At 41.6% G+C, this 14,017-nt stretch overlaps 1 protein-coding gene across 1 annotated transcript in view; it reads right to left on the reverse strand.

Annotated features, from left to right (window-relative positions):
• Nucleotides 1-807: 807 nt before the first annotated feature.
• The window catches only part of BCAS4 (breast carcinoma amplified sequence 4), a 293,870-nt gene continuing 280,660 nt past the window's right edge, over nucleotides 808-14,017 (reverse strand). The window contains exon 5 of the mRNA XM_069243641.1: nucleotides 808-9,064. Within this exon, the coding sequence (XP_069099742.1) occupies nucleotides 8,963-9,064 (102 nt within the window). The 3' untranslated portion in view covers nucleotides 808-8,962. The remainder of the gene's footprint in view (nucleotides 9,065-14,017) is intronic.

Below are 14,017 nucleotides of genomic sequence, written 5' to 3' on the forward strand. Positions count from 1 at the left end.
CCAATGGAGACTTATTGGCCTTGCAAATGGTTTGTATCAATGCTGTTTAGCAACAGCAAGAAGTGAAAACATTTGATAAAAAGGTGCAATGATGTATATGAAGAACTGCCTCATGTATTTGCCCACATGCATAATGATGCTATGGTGGGCATCAGTTGCCAATCTTGAAGTGGCAAATTACAAAGAATGTGCAAATATGTGCAAAAGTACAATAAAAAGAGCGGCGTACCCTGTTAGACAATTGCAGCTGCCTGACCTTTCAAGAAAGATTTTAAAATATTTATATAAATAAAACGTGACGGGAGGTACGGGAAGCAATGGAAGAAATGGTGCAGGATGAAGTCCAACTCTGCAGAGTGGCAAGACCCCCGGTTCGGGAACAGGTTGCTGAGGAGCATCAAAGGGGTGGGGATGGTTACAAAATTAAAACAGAGATAGATGAGAAGAGGGCAAGGGAAGCAATGGAATATCTGCAGGCGAATGTGGCGAGCAACATAGAGAGTGGACAATATTGCAGGTGAAGCAGCACAAGAGGGTAAATAGCAAGAAAGCATATGCACTCCCACAGAGTTGTAAAAGAAAAAGTAATATGTAGCTTCTTCATTGCAATCAGAGGAAGGACACAATCCATCTACTGAGAACACAGCAAAGAAAAAATTCCCCTTAAGCGAGAAAAAAAGAATAGCGAGAAAAGCCACTGAATAAAATGCAGGGAAAATACGATAGAAACGAAAGCTATCAATCAAAAGCAAGGGGCTAACCTAAATCCCGCTGTATATATACATTTTAATGTTTTAGAGAAGCTAGGTCTTTGACAGCATACAGCTTTAGTTGTCCGACAGTGAGATACAAAAAAGTTGGATGACGATTTAATGCACGAATATTATGAACACATGCTTTATTACATCATAGAAAATGCTGTTCATTTAATTATTTTAATATGTTTCTGTATTTCATATCGGAATATAAAATATTTTGCTAGTTACTGATTTTTTAAAGGGAAACTGTCAATTAGTACCAGAGTAAAACTGAATGTTTCAAAAAACGTAATGTAGTCTGTATTATGATGTACAGTTAAGAGTTTTAATATATTATTTTTATTTTCTATTCCAAAAGTCCAGAGATTAAAAATTAAACATAAAGAGCATGATCACAATGTAGTATGTGCAAATAGTTACTAAGAAGAATATTTTGTAACAGATGGAATGAGAATCATAAGACATTAAAAGATAAAACACTTGCATAATCTTCCAATATATATTTTCTGACAATACTATTTTCTTTTCTATTTATTTAGAACTTTTTTATAAAGCTCAAGTTTTAAGACAATAGCCTTCAAGGCACTATACATCATATTTATGCAAATATAATATTAACAGAAAATGCATGTTTTTACAGCATTCACATTATAGAGAGAATAATAATGGCATTCCATGGGTGTGTAAAGAATAAAGTTTGCTAATAACAAAAGGATACCTTACAACGTTCACAACAGGGTGTACATAAACTGTTATACAGAAAGAGAGTATGGGCCTGATTAGAAGTCCCCGCGGTGACAGTCGGACTGCCGCGCCCCAGGTGGTCCGACTACCACATTACGACCTTGGCAGGACCACCATCACTGCTGGGAACATGGTCCCAGATGAGCTGACCACAGGCGGACTCATGGTCAGCCACGGCAGCACTGAACTCAGCACTGCTGTGCTGACCATGACTCCTGTTTCTGGGAGCCTTTCCATGGTCGGTGACCTCATCATGGAAAAGCTGGTGGAAACACAGTGAGGGGAGTCAGAGGGCGGTGCCTGCACTGCCCATGCACGGGCAGTGCAGGCACCCCCCTGCCCAGCACTCTTGGAATGTGCACTGTCTGCCTTGCAGACAGTGCGCATTCCAATGGTGCTGGTGTGCTATTGTATTCTATGGTATTGGCTCCCAAGGCCAAGGCAAATACCGTAGCACTGATCCCGCCAGTCTGACCGGCGGCAACGTCATAATATGATGTTCCCACTGGTCAGCCCGGCGGGAATATCGTAACACGACTGAGGGATGGGGAGCTGGTATGACAGCTGCCTCCTCCCCGCGGCTTTGATGGTCGGAGTTTTCTGGCTGCCAAAGTCATAATGAGCCCCTACATTTTTGTGGCAGACCTAAAATGACAAGCAAGTATAAATAACTATAAGAATAATCAACAATGCGGAAAGATAACATAGCACGTGAGCACGCATTCACCCATGTTCATTGTTACTCAGCTGCAGTCATTTTATCAGCTTCTGAAAGATGGAAGACTGAGTGGGCCTGCCATGATGTCAGGGCGAACACAGATTCCTGGGCCGAATTTACTAGCCCACTGCACCACCAACTTGAATAGTAAATAAAAAGAGATCGAGGAAACATATATTTTAATGTTGAATACGTAGTAAACATTGAAATAAAAACAGATGATGAAAAATGTACCTATTACAATAAAAGCAATATTTGTAAAAATATTTTATTAATAAAATAGCAATTGAAACTTGCTCATAGATGTGGTGATGCAACATAAAAACTGCAGTGTTAGGAGTTCAGATTATTGATAAGGACATAAGAAGGTAATGTATAAAAGGTATTCTCTAAGCCTGTCAGAAAAATGAAAATGGCTTCCTACACATTAGACACTAGTGCTATTGGTTGTTGAATAAGCAAAAACAATAAAAAGGGAAGGGTAGAGGATACAGGGCATGTTGAAAGAACACACTACAGAAGGTAAATGTATATGTCTAGTTCATATAATGTAGGGTAAAAGGTATGCTAGGCATTCGAAACCCAGATACACGAATGTGCAACAAGGACATCATCTAAGGGCATGCCCTTGACAACACACTTGCCAGCAGAACTCTCTGACCATGGCGTGTGACCTTGACTTCTGGATAATACTGCACCTCGTGCATTTTGGTAATGTTCTCCACTCAATTTCTAAGCCAGAAGAAGCCTCTGAGCGTGGGCACAAAGGATACCCCATAACCACTGCAAGAATGGTTGTTAAATGGACTGGTAGGTGAAAGGACAAGGCCATTGCTCAGTACTTAAGGGGCATGCCACATCTTGGTGGCATTGCTGGAGGCAGCACTCAACACAGAAAGTAGTTAAAGGTTATAACTTACGCCCCCTTATTTTCTCATTTTAAAACAGGCTGTGTCTTTCATTCTCATTTGGTTTTAGCATCTGCTACCCTGTATGACCTGACAAGAGGACTACCACTGGATGTTGCCATTGCTATGGTTCTCCATCCTTTCAGCTTCTGCCTTTCCTGTTGTATCCCAACAGCAGCCTTTTACGGTGTTGCACAACCAATAATTACACAAACTAACATGACTACTCTATGGAAGTTTGAGGAGACTTTGCAGCTGAGGCAAGATTACCAATGGACATCCATCAGCTGCCCTTTCCTCATTGGAAAGAACAACTAAAGTATTATTTACTGATTTAATATCGTTTGTTAATGTGTCTTAGGAATTGTGTCTCTAGTTGGCAGAGGTATGTACCCTGTCCAAGTAGGGACCACAATCATAGTCAAGGTAAGTCAGATACACACACTAAAATAACATGCTCAACCTATGGTAGCTTGGCACAGAGCAGTCAGGCTTAACTTAAGAGGCAACAATGTGTAAAGCATTGTGCAGCACTTAAATTACATTAACAGTGAAAACACCACAAAATGACTCCACACCAGTTGAAACATATATGGAATATTTTGTATTAGTAAAAGAAGACCAAAACATCAAAAATCCAATAAGTAGAACTCAAGACATTCATTTTTAAAGAATAAACTGCAATATAGTGCTTAGAAGTCAATAGCGCTAAAAGGATACCTGTGGTCATGCTAGACCGTGGTAAATCCAAACTTCAGGCCAAGCGTGATGGGGGCAGGCCAGCTACAGGACCCACGCAGGGCCTGCTGAAAAGTACCTTGAATGGAGGGTTGCATAGATGTGGAGATGTGTTGGTTCCTATCTGTGCAGTTTAGAGGATAGGTTGTCGTTGCGCCAAGCAGCTGGCAATGCAATGTCCTCAAGGTGTAGTGTTGAATCCTTGAGATGAAGGCAATGTGCCATCATTGAGCCGCACAGCCGGCAATGTGCTGGGGCTGGTAGGGATGTGTTGATCCAGAGCCATGCGGTCAGCGATGCAAAGTCCTCGTCCTCAGCAGAAATCCATTGGCGTCGAGGGAGGATGCGGCTCATCAGTTTGGTGCAATGGTGTTGTTGGGCTGATTTTGATCAGGAAAAAAGATGCAGGTCCCCTTTCAGCGCCCAGGACTATATTGGCACCTCTTGGCGGGACAGGACTCACAGTTGACAGAGTCCCGCAGTTGAGCAGTGTTGTAAGAAGTCTTTGATGGCCCTGAGCCATCAGACCAGAAGACAAGCAAACAAGTCCTTGGAGGCACTTATGTTCGTTAGAGGATTTAGAGAGGCAAGTCAAGTCCTTCTCATTACCAGGCAATAAGCAGCAGACAGGAGGCCAAAACAACAAATCAGTTCAGCAGAGTGGCGGTCTCTCCTGACAGCACAGCAGCCCTTTTTCCTGGTAGAATGTCCTCATGTCCTCAGATCCAGAAGTGTACTTATTTGTTGGGGTTTGGGGTCCAGTACTTATACCCAGTAGAGATTTTGAAGTGGGAAAGACTTCAAAGAGAGGCCTATGGAGTGCACAAGGTCCCTACCATTTCTTCCCTGGCTCCAGATACTCTACAGGGAGTTATGCAGCTCTTCGTGTGGGGGCAGGCACAGCCCTGTTCAGGTGTGAGTGTCATCTCCTCCCTCCCATCTATCCCAGGAAGGCCCATTAACCTAGTGATGGGCCATCAGGATGTAAATGTCACACCTGAACTCCCTTTGAGTGTGACTGTCTAGAGGGAATGCACAAATCCCAGCTGTCACCTACCCCCGGACATGTATTCAGAGACAGGCAGAGGCACAGGATGCTTAAAGTAAGAAACTACCAACTTTCTAAAAGTGGCATTTTCAGACTTACAATTTAAAATCTGACTACACAATAAGTTGTGATCTTGATTGTGAGTCCAGAAACATCAAACTTCAAATTTCTAACTTTTACCAATTGGAAATTACACTTAAAGGCTGTTTCAATGTAATCTAAATGTTAACCTGTGGAGAGACAGGCATTGCAGTAGTGAAAAACATATTTAATAGGTTTTCACTACCAGCACATGTTAAACTTAAATGTCATGACCAGCTTTTTAAAATACACTGCACCTGGCCCTTGGTGATATCTAGGGCCTGCCTTAGGTGTGACATATGTAATAAAGAGGAAAGTCTGGGCCTGGCAAGTCATTTCACAAATTACAGTTTACAACTGCACACAATGGCTATGCAGTGGCAGGCCTGAGACATGTTTAAGGGGCTACTCTAGTGGGTGGCAAAATTTGTGCTGCAACCCCACTAGTAGCATTTACTTTTCAGGCCCTGAGCACATATAGTGCACTTTACTAGGTACTTAAAAGTAAATTAAATATGCCAGTTGTGGACAAGCCAATCTCACTATGTTTAGAGTACATAGCACCTGCATTTAAGCAGTGGTCAGCAGTGGTAAAGTGCAGATAATCCTAAAGCCAACAAAACAAGGTCAGGAAAAGAGGAGGAGGAAGGCAAAAAAGTTTTGGGATGACCGTGCAGAAAGGGTCAGGTCCAACAATGCTTTTTGCTAACTATTAGATCAGTGTGTTTGTAACTGTAGGACTTGACTACATCTTCTGTGTGCCCTGTATGCCTTTTCCCACAGCACGTCTGCACATTGACACCATTGCACACTGACCCAGTCCACCAGGGTGTCCAGAATCAATTCGTAGGGCCACACAAAAATAGAAATTATACACAGCACCTTTAACCCACATGGATACATGGTTTAAAACTATATATTTAGCTAAGTCTCTGCCTCTACAAAAGTACATTAATATCCCGACTCCAGCATGCATACAGCATGACTTCAAGCCATAGAGCTGTCTAAGTGTGTGCCACGTCATTTACACATTCTTGTCAAATTATGCTCGAAAACTCATCCACACGAACCTTGCACAATTAGGACAACACATAGTGCCACCATTCATACAACACACTTCAAGGCCATATAATCGGCTAAATATTTGTCACCTCAATTACACATCCATGTGAAGTTATGCTCAAATTCCACTGCACACCAACAGCACACACCAGACACTATCCCTCACACCATTATGCACTTAACACAGATCCAAGGTTAATAGTTGCTGATTCAAATGCTGACTCCTATACTCATGCTTTGCCCTATATCAAAAGGATATGCACATTTGGCAAAAAACCTGACAACATCCCAAACATAATAGAGCTCCAAGCCACACAGATCGGTAAATGTTTGCTCTCACATATCAACCATCCTGAAGGTGTTAAACAAGACTTACCACTCCCTCAAGCACATAGGATTGCATCAAATCACTTATCAGTCAAAGGTGCCATTTGAAAAAAGTGACAGCCACCTGAAGAAAATCAGGGAGCACCAGCAGGATGTAACAGACTGCATTATACTTCAGGGCAAACTTCGATGCACATAAAGCTCCACACAGAGGTATAAGGACATCTAGGCCCTGATTTATACTTTTTTGTGCAAAACTGCACTAACGCAGTTTTGCACCAAAAGATTTAGCACCGACTTGCACCATTTCTGTGCACCAGTTGGGCACCATATTTATGGAATGGGGCAAGCCGGTGCAAAGGGTTGTCTAGTGTAAAAACAAATGACGTTAGTCGGGTGGGGCTGGCGGTGTGGAAGGAGGGGGTTTTACACCAAAAAATGAAGTTAGGTAGGTTAAAGTAAAAATAAATGACTCTAACCAGATTAGTGTCATTTTATGGTGCTAAACCTACCATGCCACATGACTCCTGCCTTAGAAAAGGCAGGAGTCATGCCCACCACCCCAATGGCCAGCACAGGGGACAAGGGTCCCCTGGATATGGCCATTGCACCCTGTGCCATATATGGGGGCACATTTCAGAGCCCCCTATGGCACTTTAAAAAATTAAATTAAATACCTACCTGTACTTACCTGGGATGGGGTCCCCATCCTCCGCAGTTCCTCTGGTGTGGGTGGGGGTGTCCATGGGGCCTGGGGAGGGCACCTGCAGGCTTATTCCATGGTGTTCCACCATGGAAATAGGCCCACAGGTCCCCTAACGCCTGCCCTGACCCAGGAGTTAAAAAATGGGGCAAAGCAAGCTTTGCCCCATTTTTTGACCCCTCTTCCCTCCCATGCACCATTTTTGCAAGGGAGTATAAATATGGTGGTAAGGCCATAGAGCCATTTTTTGCACGGGAACGCCTACCTTGCATCTCATTGAGGCATGGTAGGTTTCCACGTCCGAAAAGTGACTTTACCTCCATACATTTGGTGCTAGATGGGTCTAGTGCCAAAGTATAAATATGGAGTTAGTTTTGCACCGAACTAGAGTAAACAAAAATTACGCTAATTCGGAGCAAACAGAGTATAATATGCCCCCTAGTGAGCCTTTAGTAACATATCACTAAACAGTGCATTGGTCTTTTCTTACCTAGTTAGCCACCATCTCATATTACTTATCTTAAACATTACATACACTAAAAAAATACAGTGTTAGCAGCCATTCTGCTTCCGGAAAACTAGCACTTCAGAACCACAATCTGCACCCTGATTCTGATCGGTATTTAGGAGCTGTACAAATTGTAGTGAGCTCTATACAGAAGCACGTAGCACATCATAACCATGTCCATACCAGCAGCAGGTCCTAATCAGTGCCTGCAGCCATGTGTTTCATGTAACTTCCAAGGCACTGGTCTTTATGCTCTGTCGAGTACCAGTGCAAAAAGCTTTCTCTGATCATGCCAAAGGCAACGCTCAGTGGCGTTAAGGCTATGAGTGTTGGGCACATGGACTGCTCAAATGAAGTGCTCTGTGCACCGCAACTTCAGAGCATGATTGTAGCACATTCTCCGCGGGTATTATTGATATGTGTAATGGACTTAGACTATAGCCGAAGACATTTATTGGCCACTAACTGCAAGGCATGGTTTTTGGCCACAGTCACTGAATATTGCCGGGTTTGGGGCTGAGTACAAGCCATAGAGGAAGATAATGATCTAGGCCATGTACTCACAGGTCACATGGTCACAGACATGCCCACCAGCCATCACTGGGACACATATTGGACACGGAATAAAGCTAAAGGACATACCATTTTCATGTCCTTGCAGGAGCTGGATACATGCAATTCCCTATGTACGAGCAAGCAAATCCACTGACCAAAGGGCAAGATCGAAAGTATGTCGAAAGAGCAGCTTCGTCTGGTGTGTACAGTGTATCCGAGCTACTGTGCAGAACTCAATGAATACTGCAATTGGGAAGTGAGCTATAGTTTGCTCAGCTAACCACAACTGCCCAATCTGCCCAATCTCAGTGGTTTTTAGGTTGTGTTTTGTAACTTTAATGTCACTTTGTTTGCATGAATGAGCCCGAGGAATATTTCTGGAGGGGTATTCGTGACTATCCTCTGATAATATGTGTGGACAATTTCAGTAAATTATTATTTACCAGCTGTCAGGCAGATATAAAGTGTCCAGTGTTTCAACAGATGTTTTTTTCCTAAAATGCCAGTGTATTGTTCCTTCAACACATGCCTAGATCTTGTTTTGTTAAGTGTATTTTCATTAACGTGGAACTACAAAATAACTTAAAATGAAGCAATCCTGGAAAACAAAAAAATACAAGTTTGTTTTTTATGTCGCAGCTGCAACTTTTATAGTGTTATTCCACTTGCCTTGCCGTGTCATTTTGATTGAGCTGTTTCACTTGTTTCTTACTAGTGGAAGAGTAAATTAAATCACAGAAATTATATATTTGTTGGTCATCAGTGTCTGAAATTATTCCTTTAAAAAAAGTAGGGAACACATGTACAAAAAATTAGGTTTTTCGATGTTTTGTGGCCATGAAGCCCAAGGGGATGTAATCTTCTGTTCTGTAGAGTTCAGGGAGCTCGTATGGTTGCTGTTTCGTTGAGTGTTTCTGAAAAGAGAAGAAAATACAAAACTGTGAAAAACATTGTTACCTGAGGGGGCATAAATTAAAATGACACTTCAGGTATGACGGACAACCGCATGACAATGTTGCACATGGAAACACTCAATACAAATTAATACATTTGCAGAAATTATATAATGACCCTGTTATCACAATCAATGTTTCTGAAGATTCTAAGATTTAATAGCTTAATATCATCATGAATAAACACAGTTCCAATGTGTGCCAATGTGCTACAATAGATGGCGCACGGAGAGTGCAAAATCAGTGGACAATGTGCAAATAACAAACAAACATTGCATGTGTAATCACAAAAATGTGTTAACCATCAGAAGAATAAGTAAAAAATGGAAGCCCATAAAAATAAATTATATAGGGTCTCTCGGAGTCTGGCAGTCAATGTGAATGTGGTTAACACTGAAAAGTTGATGTTTCGACCTCTTATTTACACTTTACGGGGTCTTCCTCATGACAGACTAGTAACAACCTCAACCCATAAAAGAATAAGCATCAATGCAATGTTAAGAAAATAAGTGGACGTCCAGAGTCCTACAAATGGGCATGAATGACCAACAGAATCCAATTCAAATCAGCTGAATACCCTCAGTGCATCTGTCCCAGACCAGAACTGCATGTGGCTGAAGGCCAGGGCGCACAGCCATGAGGGCAGCCATGTGCAGCTCTGGTCTCGGACGCTCGCACTGGGAGTATTCGGCTGATATGAACTATACACTGTCTCCTCTTGTTTCAGTACAGTGACTCAATATGGTCAGGGCTCATGGTGCGCTCAGCTTCAGTACAATGACTCTACATACCCTCTGTATCAGTTTGGTGATGGGTGCTGTGCCCTCTGTTTCAGTTTGACTCCCCATGCCCTCTGCATCAATCTGCTAATATCTCCCTGTACCCTCTGTCCGTCTGATAATGGCTCTCACGTGTACCTGTGTGGCAAGGATACCCACTTCTCATTTCAAACATGTTTGGCACACTTCTGAAGGGGCTTAGCTAGGATTGTCACTCCGTTATTTGTGTACCTAGCTCTTGGCATTTTGATACCCCTAAGGGCATAAACACTGGCAAGAGCTTCATCACGTGTTTACATAGTCTGCATTTTTTTCATTTTAATGCAGTGCATGGCACTTATCCAGCGACCCGTGTCTTTAAACTTGAAAACGCGGCGCTTGGTTGAGCGTTTGCCAAAATTTTTATTCAATTCCCATCAAGCCTCGATTTCAACAGACTGCGATCGTCAAGGGCGAAGCCAAAACCGTTATTTCCCCACCCGAGTCTCCGTAAAAAGCCCCATTTGATGCCCCAACTAGCCTTGCAGCGCTTGAGGCCTTAATCGCGCTACCTACTTCCGCTCTTACATGTGAGTTGCGAACTTTGAGCACTGAGGCGCCTCCCCTAATGCGTCTGTTGTTCTCATCTGGCACTGGGCCAAGGTTTCTTTTGCAACCAACGTGCTGAATTCTTTAGATCTATTGATTTCAGGAAGGCAGTCCTTGAACAGTCGTGCACAGACCAAGCACACGCATAAGTGCAATAAGCAGCCTACGCAACGCATACATTGTTCAAGGTTTCTCAACTCCGTTCACGTCCTACGGCCACATGTATGACTGAACACAAGCACAACAGTAACCGATATTGAAAGCCCGTCATAGTAAAATTCTTGAAAAAATATAGGGGTATATTTACAAGAAAGTGGTGCATCGGGTATTTACTATACAATGCGCATTGGCGCACATTAGCACAATAGCGTCATAATTTATGTCGCTATTGTGGCGCTCTGCTGGATTAGTGTCATAAATGATTGCGCTAGTACAGCAAAGCACAGGGAGGCCCAAAGGTTATAATGAGTGCGTCAATTTAATGCCTCCCCTGAGCAGGCGAAAAAATGGCGCAGTAAAATCTTGTAAATTTCACTGCACCATTTTGTGGGGGCTTCCCTACGTGGGAACACACCCCCCGCATACATTAAACCTGAAGCAGGTATAATATGGCGCAAGGGGTTACAAAGTGGCACAATGCGTGCATTGCGCCACTTTGTAAATATGGCATATGGTGGGGCCTCCTTAACACATCCTTAGCATAAAAAAGTGATGCTAGGGCAGGGCAAGGGGCTTGTAAATTTGCCCCATAGACATTCAAATCAGCTATGCGAACGCTGGTCTGCAGTATACACGAAGTCGTACATTAAAAATCGAAACCCTGAAAGTCCGAACCACATATAATTAAAAGGCGAGTTTTGAGGAGAACGATCAAGACGGGAAGTGGCTAAACGCTTTACGGTGCACGCTACCAACTCGGCCAGCCATATCCGCTGTTGGGCTGAGTACGCTTTATAACAATTTATAAATAATAGCTTCTCTTGGCACGAAATTGTGCCATTAAAGGCAATGAACACAAAAGCAGGTTTTGGAGCACATTCTTGAGGAGTGCAAAGACACCCCATGATGGACCCGCGGGACAGTGGAGAAAGACATAGTTATGTTAGACATTGATGTTGTGTTCATGTAGTCAATAAGTCTTCATTCACACCTGTCAATTTGTAAAGCAGCCACTGAAATCAGGGGATTGCCATAGGAAGTCCATAAAGAGGGGCATATTTTACAGATTAGGTGTGGATGTGGACAAAGGGAGCCCCTATACGAAAGAGCAGACCTCCTGAGTCACAGACAAGAGGTCCCGAGTACATATCTGGCTAACTCACTGTACCACAAACAAATTATATTAATATATACCCAGAATAGATTCTGAAGCTTGCATCACGACTTTTTCTGAGTACAGGTAAAAAAAATCCATGTGCTTTAATGCAAAGGAAATTTCTGAAAAAAGGCGGGTAGGTCTGGGCAGTGCCAGTCTCATCTGATGTGGAAGCAGGAATAGGCATTAAATATGTTGCTCGAACACAGTCGGAGTGTGCAAATGATCGTTTACTTCGATGTTGTTAGTGGGAACAACTCTAGAAGTATCAAAACGTTAACATTGGTATCAGTGGCTAGAAACTATATCTTGATTGAAGAGGGTGCTTCGAGTAATAATTGGCAGAATAGTCCGTGGTAAGGATTTGCAACCGTACGGAGGGGTTAATTTGACCATATACCTTAACTTAGATACTTATAGTGGCTCCATAATACACATTGTTGTTATTTGGAATTATCTTATAATAAACAGATAAGTATTTTTTTGTTAAATTAGATGGTGACTGACTATTATCAGTTTGGGTTTTGAACAATTATAGATAACATAATTTACAAGTAAGTCATTTAATTATTGGTATTTTATAGAGATGGAGAATAAACAATAATTTACTTAGATGGGCAACTAACTATGAACAAGGAACTCACGACAATATAAGGACTCATACTTGAAATAAGGAATCTAATTAATAATGCTGGTCAGTTTATATTACAAATTAGATAATATTCACATGGGTGTGCATGTACACAGGATGTGCACTAATTTTTAAACAGAATTAATATTTACATGGATACTAGTACAACTCACACTCAATGTATTTAAGACATCTGAAATGGAACCACGTTATAGCTCATAATATCTCACAAGTCAATATAGAGTACACACGGATGGAACATTAAATAGATAATTTTCAGCCAAAATATTGGAGACATCATATTATCACCCACTTAACACCGCATGATGAGCTAAACCAGTAACAGAACGAATGCGTTACTATGTACTAAATTCTTTGTTATACATTATCACAGCCCTGAGGAAGTCTAGTGGGAGATACCCCTGACGAAACACGTGTTGGCTGAATTGATGGATTTAAGGATCATATTACGTTGAGGATATATTGTGAAATTTTTGTAATTTGGATTTGGATGAATATATAATAGACTTATGTTGGACCCTCTAAAATTGGAAGGATTACTGTGGATGCCAAATGGACAAGTATATGGACTGTGAACAATTACAATAAATAGTATACAAAATGATGAACACTGATTGAATACTGTGAATTATATAAATTGTACATGACTAGCTGGACGACTGCCTGTCAATAACTAAATGCACTTTTATCAGTAACTTGTTGCTGGTAGACAGGGCCTTTTGGGGGGTATTCACCCTGTTCAGTGCACCTCCTGAGCTAGTAGAGTAGTGAATTAAGGACAGGAAGCGCCTTTATACTCTGTGAAAATTTCCCTAATCGTACTAAAACATTTAATGTGAGTAGGCAGCTCCGTCTTGATTCCTCAGATAAATATATATAACGAGGGGAAAAAATGGCAGAAGAATTTTTTAGTAACTTACTGAAAGGTCATACTGTACAGAAAGCAATGAAAAGTGGTAACCAGATGAATAAACAGAGTTTATCTGAGAAATGTATGAGATTAGAGAAATTGAAAAAGACTGAGATGTCTGGGAGGTGGGATGGGATGACATTAAAACAATACAAGAAACTGAACAGAATCCCTAGGGGTCTCAGTTCCCAGATTTTCCCAACATATGATGATTTGAATTTAGATTTACTATCAAAATGGGACAAAGAATTAACATCAAGTTCCATGAGACTAATAGATATCCTCATTGAAAATGCTGACAAGAAGGTTTCTAAATTATAAGCAGAAATAGAATTACTAGAACAAGATATCAAAGCCACTGGTCTACTGGAAGCAATAGAGAAAAATTATGGAATCTTGAATGATATCCTAACTCGACATCATGTAGAAATTAAACAAAGGAAAGAGAGGAAGCTAAAAAGGGATGAATGAGATTACTTAAATGGCAGAGTCTTTACTTTTGGTAGGAAATACGATTATCTAGCTAAGGAGACTATTAGGAAAACTCCTTCAAGCACTTCTTTGAGCTCTGTTTCATCCTCAGGTGGTAGTGAGTCACTTAGTGAGAGGGATAGCACTAGAAGGGAAGCGAGCACAAGTTTAGATCCCGTAAATGGGAGTACTTTTTTTA

This window comes from Pleurodeles waltl, chromosome 7 (assembly GCF_031143425.1).
Source record: "Pleurodeles waltl isolate 20211129_DDA chromosome 7, aPleWal1.hap1.20221129, whole genome shotgun sequence".
Lineage (NCBI taxonomy): Eukaryota > Metazoa > Chordata > Amphibia > Caudata > Salamandridae > Pleurodeles > Pleurodeles waltl.